Source organism: Ochotona princeps, chromosome 25 (genome assembly GCF_030435755.1).
Source record: "Ochotona princeps isolate mOchPri1 chromosome 25, mOchPri1.hap1, whole genome shotgun sequence".
In the NCBI taxonomy this organism is placed as follows: Eukaryota; Metazoa; Chordata; class Mammalia; order Lagomorpha; family Ochotonidae; genus Ochotona; species Ochotona princeps.
In genome coordinates this window covers 9540151-9560503 of record NC_080856.1, presented here as the reverse complement: position 1 = coordinate 9560503, position 20353 = coordinate 9540151, and the positions used below count along the sequence as shown (strand labels likewise).

General features: G+C 41.8%; 1 protein-coding gene across 2 annotated transcripts; it reads left to right on the top strand.

Moving 5' to 3' along the window:
• The first annotated feature begins 1794 nt into the window (after positions 1-1794).
• Positions 1795-14985, top strand: ANKRD7 (ankyrin repeat domain 7). 2 transcript variants are annotated; one of them, XM_058681402.1, is made up of 7 exons: positions 1795-2268; positions 6955-7069; positions 7198-7371; positions 8741-8847; positions 9677-9814; positions 12567-12672; positions 14948-14985. In XM_058681402.1, exons 1-6 carry the CDS (start codon positions 1919-1921, stop codon positions 12664-12666), a joined length of 984 nt encoding a protein of 327 aa, XP_058537385.1. In that variant the 5' UTR covers positions 1795-1918; the 3' UTR covers positions 12667-12672; positions 14948-14985. The 2 variants fall into 2 exon arrangements, with proteins under 2 accessions (XP_058537385.1, XP_004592602.2); XM_004592545.4 differs by lacking the exon at positions 14948-14985 and adding an exon at positions 14809-14932.
• Positions 14986-20353: the final 5368 nt, after the last annotated feature.

The following is a 20353-nucleotide window of genomic DNA, read 5'->3' as shown; positions in this document are numbered from 1 at the left end:
AATTCTCTTAAGAGTTCCAATAGCCTCTTGATTGATTAAGTCTTTTGTTTTATGTAGAAAATCATGGCTTCTGCAAACAGGGGTAATTTTAATTCTTCACATTCAAATTGAATTCCTTTAGTTTGCTTCTCTTGCCTAGTAGCTCTGGCAAGGACTTGCAACTCTATATTGAATAGCAGTGATGAAAGTGGACATCCTTGCCAGGCTGCAGTGCAGCCCATGCTGGGCTAGGCTGTCACACCTACTGGTTTGTATGAGCCAGGGAAGGGAACAGACTGGGCATGGCTAGGCTGAAACATCCACCATTGAGAATTGGGACTGGGAGCAAGTCAGGATAGGCCAGGTTACAGCATCCAGTGGCAAAGATGGGGTATGGGTTATGCTGAGCTGGGTCAGAGCAACCATTGTCAAGTGCAGGATCTGTGGCTGGGAACAGGCTTGGATGGGAGGCTAAGGGGACACCAGGGCTGGGTCGTGGTTTCCACTGGGGAGTACAAGAGATAGAATGGGGCAAGGATTTGGGCTGGACATGGCTGCAGTCTAACTAGGCATGGATGTGGACTGGATCTGGGGAATGCCAGACGAGACCAGATTCTAGCACCACTGGTGCTTGTGAGAGCCAGGGTGGGTGTAGAATGGGCTAGCCTAGGTCTCAGCTCCCGCTGAACTATGGGATAGCCGTGTCTGGGCCTGGATCAGGTGTGGCTAGGCTGTAACACCCAACAGTAAGAACTAGAATGGGAGTGGGCCAGTTGGGCAAGGCCACTGTTCCTGCCAGGACAGGAGGCAGATTAAGTTTGGGCCAAAGACCCACCAGTGTGTGTGAGATCTGACACTGGGAGGAAACCTGATAGAGGAGCTTGGGGAACACCTCTGTCAGGATGCAGTCCTTGCAGGTGAACGCAAGAACCGAGTTTTTTTTAAAAATGTCAATTGAGTGATGGAAGTAAAAAGCTTAGAGAATGATAGCAGTTGCTTAAAGTGGGGATATAAAAGCAAAAATGTGTTGAGTAAGATTCTAAGATCAAGATAATCCTTCTGAGGATGTTTTGACATGGAGAAATTGAGATGGTCGCAGGGGGAATGATACTCCTCTTTGTCTTTTTTTTTTTTTTTTTTTGAAAGAGCAAGTACTGGCATGTGCTTAGAGGAATTAGAGGGGTGGCTCTTTTATTGGGTAAGATGTTGCCTGGGACACCTGCATCTCAAATGTGTCTAGCTGAAGTCCCAGCTCTTCTTCCGCTTCCAGCTGCCACCTGATGGGAGCCTCACTGGGAGGAGACAGAAGACGATGGTTCAAGAACCAAGGTCCCTGCCACACATGTGGGAGATCCGGACTGAACGGGTCTCAGCCTGACCCAACTTCTGCTGCTGCAAGGATTTTTGGAATGGACAGACGGTCTCTCTCTTTCAGATATAATGAAAATAACACACACAAAATATACTAGCTAACAGGAGGGATGCTTTAGGGGTCCGTGGGAACGTGAACGAGAAGGGCCTGTTGAAACAACGTCTTTGGATAGGCTACAGAGGATCAATACTGGTGCTCGCCTTCACCAGGAATGGGAGCCTGTGAATTTGAAAGGAAGATAGCAAAGAAGTGCTTTTGTAAGGTTGATATCTTGAGAGTTTGCAGATTTCTCTCTTGAATGGTTCTCTTCTCAAAGCTTTAAGAATGAAGGTCAGCAGCTGAGGAAGCTGATAGATTTGAGCCAATCAAGGAAAATGGGAGTGTGAGCTGAATAGGAAATGTCGAGTCCATCTTTGAAGGAGAAGACAGATTTGTAAGAATTGGCAGGTTTCTACCCGCTGGCTCACAATCTAGACTGTGGATGTGGCTGTAAGGGTAAGGGCCGAGGGGGTGATCTCACCAGGGCCTCTGGAATGCAGGCACAATCACTGTTGTGAGACAGCACAGATGTTGCCAGGTAACCAAAGCTTGTGGCTCCAGGCAGAGGGACTCCTGGCACATCTGTTCATTTTTACTTGGTTTGGGGCCCGCGCTGAGAGGCCAGGCTGGCATCTGAAGCATCTTGGTTCTGCTGGAGGAAGGTGGCCTCGCACTGCCATGGAGAAGCTCTTCTGGTTCTGTAGGAGGAAGGAGTCCGGCAGCCCCGCGTCAGACCTGCCCAGAGGCGTGGGATCAAGCCTGCAAAGCAAGCGCTCCAAGAAACTTCACAAAGCGGCTTCAGCTGGGGATTCAGAGAAGTTGAGGCAATATCTACAGCTCAAGACATATGATGTGAATATGCAGGACAAAGATCGCAGGTGACCAGGGTCAAAAAGCCAGCTGGTGCCGGAAGGGCTACCAAGAGTGCAACAGAAACGGGGAGCTGGGTCAGAAGTGGAGCAACTGGGGAGCTAACTGATTTATGTGTAATATATTATATATGATGTAATAACATAGAATTGATATTTAGTAGAATTGTATATCATTTAGATATAATATAAACAGTTTATGTAGATTATGCAAAAATTAATCTTTCCTGAATAATCAGTCTACAAAATTGCCTGTAGTGGCCACTGTTCTGGTACAGTATATAAGTTGTCATTTGCCATATCTGCATCTCATACTGAATGTAATTTCGAAACCCGCTTATTCTGTTTCCCATCCAACTCCTTGCTAATGCATCTGAGAAGGCAGCGAAAGATGGCCTGATTATTTGGGCTGTTCAGTACGGGAGCAAGGATGGAGTCCGAGGCTCCGGGCTTCAGCCTTGCCCACACCTGGAGGCTATGTCCATTTGGGGAGTGAACCAGCAGATACAAAAGTTTCTCTGTCTCTCCCTCTTTGCCTTTCTGCCTTTGAAATAAATAAATCAACGAATGTTTAAGCAGTTACTGGTATTTCCGCTAGACTATGAGACCGTGGTATGCTGGCGAATGTTCAGTAACAACTCCCTGGGAATGGGAAAGTGAGCCTGTAATCATGGAACTTGTTGATCAGGGCTGATTCAGGCTATTAATATGATGTCAACAGTCTGGCAAAATTCCTGAAAAATTAACAGTTAGCTTGAGAGATCTACCAGCTTCCTCATTTTCTTTGGCATCTCAAATTGAACTCTCAAACATTCCTACACTGAAATGGTTATTCCACTGGCTTATTCTCTTTCTGTAAATGCAAAACTCCTCATTTGATGTGCTTAGACTAACATCTTTAGAGCCATTCATTTGCAGGGTTTTCATGATTAAGCAGCAAATTTGGTTGGCTGCTGCTTCTAAGTAGACCTGAGATAGAACATTTCATGCAACTTTCACAACTACCTTCAGCTCAACTTGACCGTCATGTCACAACCAGAATTGTGCCAGCGAAGTCTTAACTACACCTCTGTTCTTTTTAAATTATCCACAAAGTAAAAATTATTCTGTAAAATGCATGTCCATGATGTTATTTCTTGCCTGAGCAAATTCTATCACAATTTTTTGAATCCAAATCGATGGCCATGTCACTCCGTAGGACCTTCGCACCCACTGGTATCTCTGCTTTCGCTTCCATTTTATCTCCAACTACAGAGGTCTTATGTTTCACAGACAGGTAAGAAATGCTCGTAGGACCTTGGGACTTGCTGTGCCCTCTACCAGGAGTGCTGACAAAGATGTCCACGCGACCCACTCTTCCTCTTCCCTGACGTGTTTAATTTTCCTGTTATCCATGAAGCCTCCCGTGGCTGCTCTGCTCCTACATCGCACCTGCTTTCTGTACTGACATTTCCCATTCTTCATCCATGTTGGAGTTTTTTCTTTAGCTACTTCAAAATATTTGGTCTGCTGCGTATTATATGTTTGCCTTATGTTTTGTTTATCTCTTCTGCTCTGGCATGCATGATTCATAATAGCAGATGTTTTAAATCTTTTGTTTGCTGTTGAACCCAACCTGACCATAACAAGTACTTGATACATATATTTCATACATCAAGGAAAGGATTAATGAGTGCGTAGATATGTGTATAAACATGGTAATTAAAGTACCATTCAGATACAAAAGAACTGAATCACTAATACATGAATAGCATGGATAAGTCTGACAATTGTCATGTTAAGTGAAAGAAGCCAGACAAAAAGGCTACATGTTGAATGTCTTCATGTATTCAAAATTCTAGAAAAAAGGCTATAGTATAGTGATAGGAAAGAGCTGTAAATGAGGAGAGTTATTGCATGTGAGGTGCTGTAACGTGCTACTTTCTGGGGTGATACAAATGTTCTTTATCATGATTGTTGCGATTATGTGATCAAACAAAACTGTACTCTTTAACTTCATTGTGTATGAATTCTTTCTAGAATGTTTCTTCTTTAAATGATTTTTGCATTTTTATTTTAAGGGCATTGTGCTTGAAACTGCATTAGTGATTATATTTCTGGCATCTGTTAATTCTTGACCCATCCATAGTTCATGCTTACAGTCCTTCCTCTTGTATTATGAGAAAGTGAGAAATTGGAAGGAAACAGATTGAATGAAATAAAATTATTCCAGCTAACCTGTATCACTGCACTTCACAGGGATGTAGATTGCTCATTAGGTAAATGCTAGCACATTAGAAACAATTTAGTGATAAAAGTATGAGTAAAGGTTTGGGATATTTGGGATAATATTGATTTTAAAATATTTCCCAAAGATATCTGTCAATATACAATATATATATTCAACTGTTTCAAAAATTAATGACTTTTGATTTTTATATTAGGTGGAAAAACATTCAGATTGGTCTCAAAGCATTTATAATACATTTGTAAATATTTGGATGTCCACAATTAAGATACTGTTTATTGCATACCTTAATTATCTAGAATTTAAGGATAATTAAAGAAACACTTTCAAATAAAATGAAGATTCTAAATCTATACATGCTTTTTTAAAGGTTTATTTATTTTTTTTTTTTAGAAAGTCAGATATACAGAGAGGAGGAGAGAAAGAGAGGAAGATCTTCCATCCGTTGATACACTCCCCAAGTGGCCGCAATGGCTGGAGCTGAACTAATCTGAAGCCAGGAGCCTGGAACCTCTTCTGGGTCTCTCACGCAGTTGCAGGGTCCCAAGGCTTTGGGCTGTCCTTGACTGCTTTCCCAGGTCACAAGCAGGGAGCTGGATGGGAAAGAAGCAGGGCTGCTGGGATTAGAACTGGGGCCCATATGAGAACCTGGTGCGTGCAAGGCGAAGACTTTAACTGCTAGGCTATGGTGTTGGGCCCTAATTCTGTACACTCTTAAGACATTTTGCTTTTTTAGACTGGGATGAGTGCTTTGAAAGGATGTCAAATATTTTAAGTAAAACTCTGCTCTGTAAGACTATCTTGTGGATTTGGGTGATAGTGTAAACTTCGCAGTGTTTCTGGTCTGCTTCAGACAGGATTGCTCTTGTTTCTCATATTTTGCGTGAAAGCCCATGGTCTACATTGCTCTCTGTTTTCCTAGAAAGCCGAAACTCATGATTGTTTGGATTTATCAAATTCGTGGCAGATTTCTTTTTTCTTTTCTTTTTTTTTTTTTATCTTAGGAGGTTTATTCCAACGGGGCAGGAACGGGTAGAGGTGGTGAAGATCAGGAAAGAAGGAAGAAGGGGAGAGCAAAGAAGAGCGGCCAAAGGAGAGAAGAGAGAAGAGAGTGGCAGATTTCTTAATCTCATTTTAGCTCAGTGTGCTACCGTCAATTTTAGATTTCAACAGAAAGGTCAAACTATCCAGCAGGGAGGTAGAAGTTAGTGTTAGAAGCTTCCTGGGAATGACCCCAAGGCATTTCCATTTTTTTTTTTCAAGTTGTGTTGCTTGTTTTTAATTAAGAAAGAAAACTAGATTATCTTTACAGACTGTGTGGAAACCATCCAAGCCCCTTGGGATTAATTGTTTTTTGTTGTTTTTATAAGTAGAACAGACTTTATTAGGGATAAAAGAGATAGCTAAAACTGTTTCCTGGAATTGGTTACATTTCTGCTGAGTTATCTGAAATGGACTTCAAGCTATTAGACTCTGAAGATCTTAGTGAAGGGTTGGAAAGCCTTCCTCTTACATATAAGGAAGTTCAACCTCAAGCTGGAAAAAAAGCCCATGTTTTCCCAGCATTGGTGAGAAACACACCATGAGAAACTCGCGTGGTGAGGATGGCGCTGGGACAAAATAGGACCGTGAAGTCTGAGGAATAACTTTATTATTATTCTTTGACAAAGCGTTCCCTTCCAACACAAAGGAAGTGTGGCTCTTTCAGATGGTCTTCTTCATGGAAGATGTTCATTTCTCATGAACAGCATCTGGCTCCCTTCTGTTGTCCAGTCTGGACACTCTCTTCTTGATTATAGTTTTTCCTCAGGGAGGAAAGACACCGGGGCTGGTGTCGTGGCAGTGTAGTTAGTGCTTGCAATGCTGCCGTCCCTTTTGGGTGAGTGTGGAGTCTCGGCTGCTTCACTTCTGATCCAGCTCCCTGCTCAGGCTCCTGGGAAGCAGCAGAGGATGGCCTAAGCACTTGGGTCCTGCACCCATGTGGGAGCCCTGGAAGACGCTCTGGCTCTTGGCTTTGGGACAACCCAGCTTCAGCGCTTGAGACCATCTGGGGAGTAAGCCAGCAGATGGAAGCTTCTCTCTCTCTTGCTCTTCCTTTCTATACAACTGTGCCTTTCAAATAAATAAATGCATCCTTCATAAAAAAAAAGAAAGCTTAGACTTTACTAGAGATCTATTTTTTGTATTAGTTATGCTATAGTATTGTGTTCCAGAAATTACATTCACACAACTTGCACTGAAATTTTAACATTCCCAAATCATTCAAGCTACCTTTATACTTCTGGTTCACTTTTGTGGTTGTGAAGTGATATCATTGTATGTTGGTTTTACCAGTTTAATAATTTGAAAGTTACCTTCATTTAGAGAACCTGAGAGCCACTATTTTGTTACTCCTGTGTGTCCATAACAGGTCTGGGTAGGTACAAAAAAATTTGTCTCTAACACTGTGTTTTACTATGCTGATACAGAACACCCTTGCACTTGGCCTGTGCTAATGGATATGCAAATACGGTATCTCTTCTAATTGAGAAACAATGCAAAATAAATGTCCAGGATGGTGAAAACAAATCCCCCTTGATTAAGGTGTGTTCTTATTTCTCCTTTTCATTGAAATTTGCTATAATCTCTTAGTTAACTTTTGCTGGTTTTTCTGCTTGAAAATGCTTCCTAGGTAGCAACTGGGCTATGCATTTATTCTTTTGCATTGACAGGCGGTGCAGTTTCAGAAGGAGAATTGTGCCTCTCTTCTCCTGAGCCATGGTGCCGACCCCAACCTGGCGGACAGCCAGCACAACACAGCTCTTCATCACGCCGTTTGTGGCCAGAGCCTCTCGTTAGTGGAAAAGTTGCTTAAACACAAAGCTAATCTTGAGGCTAAAAATAAGGTAATTTTCTATTTTATAAAAATAAAACTGTATTTTTATAAAGCCACAGAAGAAGGTAGTCCTTTCGGATAATCATGGGGAAATATGTATTTCATAAAAATGAAATTTTGCAAGAAAAGATATATCGGATTCTAAAATCTAATATTTTTTCTTATTTTTAAAAGTCTATTTCATTTCAGACTAATCCTGACATCCCAAAGTAATGTTCTATTTAACAATGAAATTGAATGTGAATATCAATAAAAGTCATGCAACTCACCTTTCTATTTTACCGATAGATTAATGAATGTTAATAACATGGTGAATAAAAAATCAGTTTTTGTACTCAATTTACTCAATCAGTTAAGGATAACTGATAAATACTTAAAACATCTTTTAAAAGTTTTTAGTTAACATATTTATTTGAGTTAGAGAGACAGAGATAGACGGGGAGAGAGGGAGGGAAGACAGACAGCGAGAGAGAGAGAAAATTTTCTATCTATTGGTCTACTTTCCAGCTGAAGCCAGGAGCCTGGAACTTCATCTAGTCTCCCAAGTTTGTGCAGGGCTCCAGGCACCTGGGCCAGGCACATTAGCAGGAGCTTCACTGGAAGCAGAGCAGTAGAGACTGGAACTGGCATTCACGGAGACTGCTGGCTTGGCAGCTTGCCCTTTATTTCACTGAATTTTACCTGCATGAGAGACCAAAACCAAGTTCATTTTTGGAAATTTAAATAAAACCTACGGGAAACTCAATTATAACAACAAAATATGAATTTCTACAATATTTACAATAAATGTTACATGCCTACTATTGAATTACTTCTGGCTACTTTTATTCACAATTTGAGTTAAAATAGAAATTTTAATTTTTCAACTGGCTTAACTCTAGCTGGTTTTCTGGGTCTTTGAAATCAAACTATTCTATACTAAAATCCTTTAAAAGTTAGAATATATATACATAAAATATTTGTTTACTGTTTATTTATTTACTTTTGTCAGAAAGGCAATCATGCAGAGAGAAGGAGATACAGAGGGACATCTTTCATTTGCTGGTTCACTCCCCAAGTGGCCACAACGGCCTGAGCCGATCCAAAGAACCAAGAGCCTCTGGGTCTTCCATGTGGGTGCAGGGTCCCAAGGCCTAGGGTCATCCTCTACTGCCTTCCCAGGCCACTAGCAGGGAGCTGAATCAGAAGTGGAGCAGCTGAGACATAAACTTGTGCCCGTGTGGGATGCTGGTGGATGCAAGGCGAGGATTTAGCCACTGAAAGAATCTATTTTTACAGATTTATTGTAAACATATTTATTTTTAGAATTGGACTTAAATATGAAAAGCATATAATTTTGGCATGATGTTTTAACTAATCAGTTTAAATACTTTTTCCAGGATGGGTATACTCCATTGTTACTTGCTGTTACTGAAAATAAGGAAGAAATGGTAGAATTTCTTCTGAAGAAAGGGGCAGATGTGAATGCTTCGGATAAAAACCAAAGGTATAGTCACTACATCTCAGTAAGATGATACTGTGTGACTACAGGTACCTGAGCTTGGAAGAGATGGGCGCACTCACATACATGGATGTGTTTACAATTGAATCTATGTTTAAAAGAAGTATGTATGTATACACACACACACACCCAAGTAAACAGGGGTTTCAAAATATTTTGCACCAAATAAACACACTTTTAAATTTTCTATGAATTTTTTGAGGTACCTCTGTGTGTATGAGTGTCTATGTGTATATACCAAGTTAGTATTGTGAAAGATCGGATCAAATGACGTATGTTTTCAGGTAAATTATTTTGATGCCCAGCGCTTTTCTGTATTTAAAATCAAACACGTGAAGCTGACTGCTAATTCATACTCTTGTCTGTTTGTTAGGATCTTTACAGATGAACTATTATAGCCAGGTGGGAATAAGGCCCTGGGGACTGAGATGTTCCTTGCCATCACATTTTGAGCCAAAATCACTAGGTTTCAAGAGGTCAGAGGCCGAAAACTATGGGACGATCAGTGGTGTGTTTAGACTGATGGCTTTCTGGCTATTCTTTAAAAAACTGTTAAAAGTAGTTAACAGTCAATATGGTTTATAGATACGATTCTAAGAACACTATATTTATTGGTATTTACTCCACCATTTTTGCTCACCACCCTCCTTTCTTCTCCCTTTCATTTTTGTTCAGTTTCTGAGATAGTTTGGGGGGCTACTATGTTTAGATTCCATGCGCGTGTCCTGTGCAGGGCATGATGGGCTCCGCTCTTCACGGTCTTGCCTTCCCCCCAGTGAGCAGTAACTCGAGCAGCCTCAACTTGCCTTTGCAGAACAGCTCTTATGATTTCCCTCACCGAGGAGCCGACAAATACAGTCAGCCACCTGCTTCAGTATGATGTGGATCTGTCCTGCACAGATATTTACGGATTTACAGCTGAAGAATATGCTTCCTTTAATGGTTTCACCATGTAAGTGACATTTGGATTTATTATTATGTTTGTTTGAAAAGCAGAGTGACACAGAGAGAGGGAGAGATGATGGCAGAGAGCCTCCGTCCACTGCCTCACACCCCCAGTATCCGCAGCAGCAGGATTCAGGCAGGTGAAAGTCTGGGCCAGGACCCTTATCCAGACCTCCCCGTAGGGGAAAGGCCCCCAGGCTGGTGAGCCGTCATCCGCTGCCCCAGGCACATCAGGAAGAAGCTGAAAGCGAGCGAGAGGTGGCTAACACATGCAACTCCCTTTCAATTGTGTCAGCCTTAGGTAAAGATTTAATTCACTTTTTTTTTTTTTTTTTAGAAAAAGCTTTATTTATTTTTATTGCAAAGTCAGATACACAGAGAGGAGGAGTGACAGAAAGATCTTTCATTTGATGATTCGGCAATTGCCAGAGCTGAGCTAATCCAAAGCCAGGAGCTTCTCCAGTTCTCCCACGCAGGTGCAGGGTCCCAAAGCTTTGGGCCGTCCTTGACTGCTTTCCCAGGCTACCAGCAGGGAGCTGGATGGGAGGCAGGGCCACCGGGATTACAACCGGCGCCCACATGGGATCCCTGCATGCAAGACCAGCATTTTAGCTACTAAGCTACCTCACTGGGCCCAGATTTCATTCATTTTTAAGGTGGTGTTGCTACTGTATCATTGTCTAACTTCGCCGTTGTAATTCTTCAAAATTCTTCTTTGTGATACCAAGAGGATCACGTGTTTTCAAGCATGGGCATGCATTTCTGATTTTCAATAGCTAACGTGAAGATGGGATACGATAATATAAATTTACTTCGTAGTTAATGAAGCTAGAATGTGTGGTCTTTTTATTATTTTACTTGGAATTTTATTTAAAGGAAGAGAAACAGATTGTCCATCCTCTGACTCACAAATGGCTGCAGTAACTCCTGTAGTTGTGGATTGAAGCCAGAAGCCAGGTATTTCATCCAGATTTCCAGTGTGAGGTCAGGGAAAGAAGTCACTGAGTCATTGTTTACTGCCTTCCGAAACGCACACTAACAAGAAGCTGGGATTGGGTGTGAAGCCAGGACTTGGCCGAGGCAATGTGATGTGAGATGTGGGAATTTCATGCTGTAGCCTAACTGCTTCACCAATGATCTAATTTTAAATTATTGACAGGCATATCAATCTTAGTGTATTCTAATTTTTCTTCAGCTTGCTCTGTCATATTTAAATAATCCATTTCAATCAGTAATTCTGTATCAAGAGCATTGGTAGAGAAGAAAATAATCACATATATGTTCATAATGTATTTATTTAAAAATCAGAATTACTCAGAGAGGGAGTGGAGAGAAAGAGAGATCTTCCTAGCTGCGTTTCACTCAACACATGGCAGCAATGGCAGGGGCTGGGGCAGGCTGAACCCAGGAGCCAGGGGCTCCTTCCAGTTCAGCCATGTGGTGGCAGGAGCCTAAACACTTTGGGTCACCATCCACTGTTTCCCCCAGACCATTAGCAGGGAGCTGGACCAGAAACAGGGACACCAGGACACAAGCTGTTACCCACGTGGCATGCTAACATTGCAGGCATTGGCAGCTTCACCTACCATGCCATAGTGCTGGCCACGGCTGGTGTCACTGCTAATTCCTTTTCTGCTACAGAAGTTCTGTGGCTTAGAGTGGAAGCCATTTCTCATGTGGCTTTTAAAATACCAGTGAAACCATCTCAACAGGAGGAGATATGCTTGGGTAGTATTACAGAATTAGAAATTCATTTGCTTATTCCTTTAAATGAAATTCTGCAATTGATGAGTTAGAATGAGTTGTTTTTTGGCACGACAAGGTAATTGGTTCTTCGTATTTGTCAGCTCTGACCTGCGGTCGTCGTCCTTGGGTCTGGGTCTTCCTGCTCTGTGCTGCAGGTCCTCTGGGCGCAGCACCCTGCGTCCCCGGGAAACCAGCAAGGAGTCTTGGCAAACTGAGACCCTGCTTTGACCTGATGGCTGACAGGTGGCCCGAGGCCAGACATACATAACCCGTTTTCCTCTGCTTGGAAGGTCCTCATCTTGTGGTGGGGAAGCGAGGGAACCAATCAGGGGCTGATGCCGTCAGGTCAGGCTGGCAGGTTGCACTCATCAGGAAAGATTGTACCTTTGAGTTGATTGGTGATTGTGGGGCGTGTGCGACCAGTTAGGTTGCTGTCACTAGTGATATGGGCCTATGAAAGCCTCACTACTCTATTCTTTAAATGCATCCGTTGACTGACTCTGGGTGTCTTCCAACGGGTCTCCGTCGCCTCACCTTGGGATCTTCTAAGAGGACTGCAGGGAGCAGCCTCAATGACCACATTCCTTTCACCTTATTTATCTACTGCTAAGCCCAAGTGTTATGCAAATTCATATTATAGTTCTAACTCTCATACTCCAGATTATGAGTATATTGGAAGATAGGGCCTTTAAAGAAGTGGTGAAGTTAAACTGAGGCCAGAAGAGTGGGGTGGATCCAATCCAGGCTCTTAGCACACACAAAGAGCCTGGAGGGAGGCTCAGGCATGGAGGGAGTGATGACTTGTCATTTGTGGTGACAGGAAGGAAAGACTTTATGCTAGAGAACAGGAGGACTTGACCTACAAAGTGGTGTCTGTTAACAGAGCAGGCAGAACTGTGTGATACCCGTGCGGAGCCGTCCCGTCTTACGGTTTTGATCTGATAACTGTATGTGATTCATGGAACTGAATTTTTCATATGCTGAAATTCGTATGATTTTATCTTTATGGCTAGGTATCATGAATTAACTGCAAATTATGGAAAGAATAAAAAAGCTAAACATAAATACATCTTTGAAGAGAAAACTTCAGGCACTAGGACTCGGAGGAACTGAGGGAAGGTACGAAGTTACTAACTAATGCTTTGATCATTCTTCTTTTTTTTTTTTTTGTGGAAGCAAAATGGTTGTAAACTATAATATTCCCCTACTTTCAAAGGGCAAATGCTTAAGCTTTTTTCTTTTTTATTATTTATTTGAAAGGCATACTCAGATTTTCCATTTCTTGGCTCACTCCCTCCAGTGGCCACCATGGCCAGCCTCAGTCTGCAGCAGGGACCTCCACCTGGGGCTCCCAGTTGGGGGACAGCAGCCCTTGGGCTACCTTGGTCACATCAGCAGGGAGCTGGATCGCTAGCACATCAGACAGATTGCAAGTGGAGTTACAAACAGCTGCTTTCCTAACCCTTTGTGCCTGGGCGCCTGCCCCAAGGAATATTCTTAAGAGCATTTTTGACTGAAGCATTCTGGCACTGTGTTGGCCAGAAATGTGATGTAAACATGTACTGGATGATGAAGAGCTCTTTTTATCCCATAACTCTTGACCTCTGAAGAAAAATATTTTTTCATGTGTATAAATAGATGTTAAGAAATATCAAGCTATATATATGTATATATCTATTTTTTAAAAAATTGTCTTGTTATCATTTTTTTTCCATGAACAGTTTTATAGTTGCAGGGATTCTTCCCTCTCCATCCCTTTTTCTCATCCACTTTTCCCTTCTCACCATTTCCCCCTATATTATCACGGTAGTTTAGTCCTTTTGCAACGGTCACACGTTTAACGTTCTTTGGTATAATTGCATCATGGATGTAGATACACGCAAAGCTAGAAAATCTAGTACACTGTCAAGTTTATTACATACATATCTATAAAATACTTCCAATAAACACATCTAATACTAGCTAGTGTAACATATATGAACATATAAATCTAAAATATCTATGAAATTATCACGTAAAACTGAAAATTGAGTAACTGAAAAATTTACCATGAATCTACTGAAATAATTTTTGGTGTTCATTTCCAAAAATACGTACAAGGCTGTTTCAGAGAGTTCATGGCAAATGGAACTAAGAGGTAAATTTATTTTGATGTAAAAATATTTAAATTCATGCAAGGGCTTTATAATGAAAAAATGTATAGGGATCTAATAATTCCTTTAGGTATAAAATATATAGTTCTATTTTATGTGAACTTCCTCACATACCCTTGTACAATTATTGAGGTTCATAAAAAACACTCAGTGCTTTGTTGATGAATGTGTTGTAGAGTGACTTTATTGGATGGAAATAATTTTTGCAAGCATTTTCTCTAACCCTGCCTTTTACTCACAATATAAAAGACAAATAAACAAATAAAAGATATACAGTAAGCATGGTGGCAACTGGAAATCATATAAGTGACAAAACTACTCAACAGCTTCCCATCCCCTCAGATCCAGTGTTACCATATGCACAACAGTTTCTGGGTATTCTGGATTCAAACAGGCTAACCTGAGGGGCAAGTTTTCTAAGTTTTTCTAAGTCTATACCTTCCCTCTGTTCTCCTTTATCCCTCTGAAAAATTCTTTACAAAGCATCAACACAGTGGGGTCAGGTATTTGGCCTGGTGGTGCCTGAATCCCATATTGAATTGCTTGGGCTTTGTTCCTGGTGTCTGATTCCAGCTTCCTGCTTCTGTGCCTCCTGGGAGGCAGGTGAGAAGGACTGGGGTCCCTGAGTCCCTGCCACCGCCCTGGGAAATCTGAATGGAGTTATCAGCCTTTGGCTTCAGCCTGGCAGCTGGGGACACCTGGGACATATGCCTAACTTTATTTCCTTTCTTTTGTTTTTGAGATGAAACTTTTTAATAAGCAGGAAGCTGGTCAGAAGTGAAGCTGGGACTTGAACCGACATGCATATAGGATGTCTATGTGGCAGACAGAGGCTTAGCTTGCTATGCCACTGTGCCAGTTCCTGTCTTTATAAGTTTTAAAATCAGAAAATATGAAGAAAAATAATCAAAATAGACTTCAAAAGATAGTGAATTTGAAGTATTGCATTTCTGTCAAAGTGGACAGCTCATTTTCTAAAATGACTATGAAATGCAAATGTGCATGTAAATCATAATTGTGTTAAAGTCATGCAATTTAAGAAAGATACTCAGGAGTGAAATATTTGGATATAAATGAGTTGTAAATATCCTTTGTTTTCTAGGTGTGTAACCCAATTTCTACAGATCCATTGCTGCTTCCTTGAGTAAGGAATATGTAGCTTGAAAGAGCAGTTGAGTGAAGCATCGTGCAATTTTTGTTCGCTATTCATTCATTAAATGGAGAGCATTTTTCCCCCTTAGGAACCATGGAGAAATGTCAAGAGCCAACATCTGTGTCATGGTCATCAACAGCAAAGATACAACCTGAATTCAGTATGTAGATGGAGGAATACTTACGATCAAAATACTGGGCTCACACAGTGAACATTGTTAGGCCTCCGTTGGAACATCTCCATACAATTAAATACATTTCAGCTACAAAAGGAGAAAAAGTGAATAAAATCCTGTGTGAAATTCTCTGCTTTCCAACTGCTTTCACTGACAAAGCCTTTTTAACTTGCTAGAAATACTACGGTAGAGACTGGTCAGAAAACTTGTGTTTTATAGAGCAGAAATACAAATATGACTATATCCAAACAATACATCTAAACATGTTTGGCATGCTTTCCTGTGGTCTTTCATAATTTGCTGAGCTTTATTTGTCCTCAAAGAAAATTTACAACTTAATTTATCTGTTTACCAAGACAATTGCTTGTCACACGGGGCTTTCAGTGCCTTCCTTGGGTATCTGAATGACCTCACCCGTGGTCTGGCTGCTGGGTGCCCTGCTCCCTGGAGGCTTTCCTCTGGCCGTTGTTGAGGCAGCTTCTCCATCACATATGGGACCTTGTGACTGTTGTGTTATTCTGTCACATACAGTGCATTACTGTCTTTTTTTTTTTTCCTTTTTGTCTTTTGGAATGCAAGCTCTATGAGAACTTGAACTTTTTGTTCTTTGCTACTGTGAAACTGCCTGATGTGTAATTAGTATTCAGTTTGTTGTCTACATTGCAACAACAGACTCTGACAGTGCTTTAAGTTTTGAATGCCTTTTTTTTTTTAATTTATTTGAAAGATTTACAGAGAGAAGGAGAGACGAATCTTTTCTACTGATTCACTCCCTAAATGGTTTTCAGTGGCTGGAGCTGAGCCAATTTGAAGCCAGGAGCTAGAAGCTTCTACTCTGCCATACCAGTGCAGGGTCCTGAGGCTTGTCTCACCAGAGGTAGGTACAGGCTGGTAGGGGAGTGCCCACAGTTCTCCTGCCAGTCATGCTTTCAGCCCCAGATCTTGCACCTGCCAGCAGGCACTGCAGTCAAACTGACATGCAGTAGTGGCACATGCCAGCTGGTGCTATGGCCTAGCACAGTTGGTCTGCATCTATTTTGGATTGCCTACACACAAATGGGTGCAGCAGCCTCATTCAGCCTGGCCCACCAACAGGCTCACTGCTCACGCTCTCCCATGGAAGCAACAACCTAGCAGGTGAGTCCCAGAGGTTCCCTTACTAGGTCCACTCCCTCCCTGGGTCTTGCATGGCTAGTGGGTGCTGTGACCTAGTCTTGGCCCTCCCCAGGTCTATGCATTTGGTTACAGGTGCTACAGCCTGAATCAGCCCAGCCCACATCCATTCCAGCTCTCTCTCGCAGGTGCAGCAGCCCAACCCAGAGTGAGCTACTCTCAGCACCAGCTCTCATGTGAACTGGTGGGTGTTGTGGTGCAACCAGACCCAGCCTCCACCCCATCCTGGCTCTCACTCAAACTTGTGTCAGTGTGTGCTGTGGACTCACGCAGCCCTACACATCCCCACAGGTCACAGGAATGCTGACAGGTACTTCAGCCAAGCCTGGTTTGGCGTGTCCTTAGCCCTGGCTCTCGTGCTCACCAGCAGATGCTGCAGCCTAGCAGGGGGATACTCCAAGTTCCTCTATCAGGCCTGCTTTAAGCAGTAGATCTCATGTGTGCTGGCAGTTGCTGTTGCCCAGACTGATGGGCAAAGGGGCAAGAGCTAAGCCACTTGTGAGGCTGGCAAACATGGGGTAACAGGTGACTTTTGTACCATTGTTCCAAGCATGTAATAAATAATCTAGACCAGGATTCTGAGGCTTGCACTATTGGCACATTGGACTAGATTGTTGTCTGTTGAGTTTACTTAACGTAATCACGTGTGAACTTGAATACTTACACTTTGTACAATGAATACTTGCACTTTCTACAATGTACTTTGAATACATTTTGAATACTTGTGGAAGTATTAGCTGCAGTGCTAAAAAGGCATTTATTGAATAAAAGATTATTCTTCTGAAGACTTTGATGCATTTTTCCCAAATGACCTAAGAAAACTTTGGACCAATTTATGTTCTTATAATGGGGAATAAATGTACTTATCTCTCTAATTAGTGCTGCCCTCTCTTCTGTCCCCAATGACACGGGGCATTATTGATCTTCAGATTCTGTCAGTTGGATGCTAGTGAGTTCGTATTTACAAGCAATTTGATTTCTGTTTTGGAAAGAGTATCTGAAATGTTCACCTTCATGTATTTTCTTATATACATGACTGCTTAAATATTAGGACTAAAATATGTCTTTTTTTGCATATGACAATTGCTTTGACATCAATGTTAAGAATTTTGAGTTTGTGTTTCCCTGTAGTAAACAATTTCATCCCAGGGCTATATCTATTCTTCACTGTGTTATTCCACATTTGAATATGTCTCTTATTGATCATTGTTATTTTACTTCTATACACAGCTATAATTTATAAGTTATTTCAGGGTTTAAAATTTAAACAACTTTATATTGCGGATTTATAGGGTTGAGTATAGCCCATTTTTATATCATTGATACTTATTTCAATGATGAATAACTAAAAATATCTTATTTCACCCCTGCAGGAATACTTGCAGCTAAGAAAGAGTTTCTTTGCATTATCCCTTCCCCTTTGTTGACCCCCCTCTCTTTTAAATCTTCCTTTTGCTTTCCTTCCTGGTGTTTCTGATTCATTAATAATTACAAGGTAATTATAATTTAGGAGGATTTTGTCCCGCAGAAAGATCTAAGTTTCCTTTATAATCTTCTGTTTGGTATTTGTTTCCTTTGTGAAAATATGTGCTCTCGTTTCTAACAGAATTTGTGATTCTATGACTAAGTTTTCCTGTTTTCTGTTTCTCTGTGTCACTGCCATCTAGTGGAAGACATAGTAACTGTCAGCGTTGTGACAGGTTTTGTATTAGCTTTTGTGACATGGTTTAAAAAGCTCATGGAAAACACATTATGAGAAAACCATGGATAGATTTCACAGCTTAACTTTCAAAGCTAATTTTATATGAACTTTTTGGATTTTCCTTGTGTAAAGATTGATCAGGGACATCCTGTGATGCTGTATGTGTGTGCGCACACCAGATCAGATTGTACAAGATAAAAACACTTCCTCTCTCTTTTCTATTTAGTATACATAGGCTGATTTTTGTGATATGGATACTTACCATAGCAACACCATGTTGTTTTAATGATAGATACAGTATTCGGAAACTGAGTTTGAAAAATTTGTTAATAGAAACACAAGCAAATATTTGGGTTTTTTTTTTCTTATTTTTCATAAGTTACCTACAGTTACAGGGATTTTCCCTTCAATTTCCTTATTCCCCCTCCGCTGTTTTCCTCCATGTTGTTACAATCATACAGTCCTTCAACAGCAGTTATTAACACGTTGGGAAGAAGGCATGAGCAGAAGGAGGACAGTGATAAAGTCAGGCAACTTGAGAGACAAAAGACAATAAAGAGAGGGAGGGTGTTTGGAGATCCGTCCAGCGCAGAGAGACTATCTAATGAGGGGAAAGAAAAATCTAGCAAAGAAGAAACAGGCAGCTGGTGGAAAAGGCAACTAGACAAACTCAAAAATGAAATGGGGATTAAAATGTGTTCAAGAGAAAACAGAGATGTTGACAGATGTTAAGATGTTTTAGGGGCTGGTATGAGTTAAGCTGTGGCTTGGGATGTGGGCAAGCCATAACCGAGTGCTGGTTGGAGTCTCAGCCACTTTGTTTGCCTTCCACCTTTCTGCTGGTGCGCCTGCAAAAGCAACAGATGACCCAGGGACTCAGCCTCTGCCAACCAGGAGGCAGCTGATGCTTTCTGACTTTGGCTGGGTCCGATCATTTGAGGAGTGATTCCGTGAGTGGAAGATTCTCTGTCTTTCTCATAACTCTTTTTCAAGTAAATATTTTCAAAAGTTTATATTTTCATAGTGTATTTAAAAAGGCCTGGATTTGATTCTTTTGTTCTCAGTGGTGCATGGGGAGAACATCTTTGTTCATTTTTGAAGTTTTAAGATACTGAAATATACTTAGATATCCTCGAGTCAGTGTTGAATCCAGCAGGATTGTTGTTGTTTTGAATGAATCAGCACCAGCTCCAAGACCTGATGCGTTTCTTAACACATGCCAGACAGCTGTTAAAATCAAATATTGAGCATTTGTTGAATCAATGAATAAGGTGTCTAATAGACTGTGTCTTTATATGCCTGGAAGCATCTACAGCTCTTACACTAAATTAGGTGTATTTAGCAGCTTGACAAGGAAAATGATTAGGAGCTAGAGGGCTTATTACCAAAGAATGTCTACGTGAAATTGTCAATTCATATGCTCAGATGTCTGTGTTTCCTGATTTGCTACCTTTGTGTTTTTTCATATTCAGGGTTCTACCATTCCAGGGACAGAGTGAGAGGAGTTGTGCTGCTTTCCCTAAGAAACACTAATTCATTTGGAGTGTTGTTAGAGTATTCACCTGGCAGGGGCCTGCGAGGACAATCGAGGTCACTTGATTGCCTTGAGCAATTCAGGGATTTGGAGTGCTGGATCAGAAATTAATCCACGTAGCTTTAGAAGCCATTCACAAAGAGAAGTCAAGTGTTCCATTCAGCAGTTCTTGCATTCTCATTCTGTGGTAGGCACATATTTAGTTATGGCAATACTGAGATGAAAACCTTCTAATGGAACTTTTCAGAGAAGTTACAGGTTGAAAATATCCTACCCGATTCTTTAATACAGTATTTTAGGTGGTGTGAGTCCCTTTGCCGGTGTGATAAACAGAATCATAAAAACTCCTCATGATCCTTGCCCTCACACAACTCCCCCTGGAGTGTGCATGTGACATCTTGAATATGACCATGTATCCCTACTGTGATCATGTCACCTTAAGTGACAGAAAGCAGGTCATTCTACCTGGACCTGACCCAGCGCACAGATCTTCAGAATCAAGGCATAGAGGACAGGCATGAAGGTTAGAGAAGCCAGTACGGCAGTGACCTGCACTGAGCGGGACTGTCTTGCTCACTTTGAAGAGGAAGGAGCTTGGGAGGCAAGACCTGAGAGGGCTTCTTGGAACCGAGAGTCTCTTGGCCAACTGCCAGTCAGGGAAAGGGGGCCTCAGGCGGGCCAGAGACGGCTGCGGGCTCTTAGCACCTGCACCAGGGAAAGGCGGCCTCTGTCAAGAAGCCAGAGACGCTGCAGGCTCTTAGCACCTGCACCAGGGAAAGGTGGCCTCAGGTGGGCCAGAGATGCTGCAGGCTGTTGGCACCTGCACCAGGGAAAGGTGGCCTCAGGCGGGAGCCAGAGGCTCTGCACGCTGTTAGCACCTGCATGAGTAGAGGAGCAGGAGCACCGGATG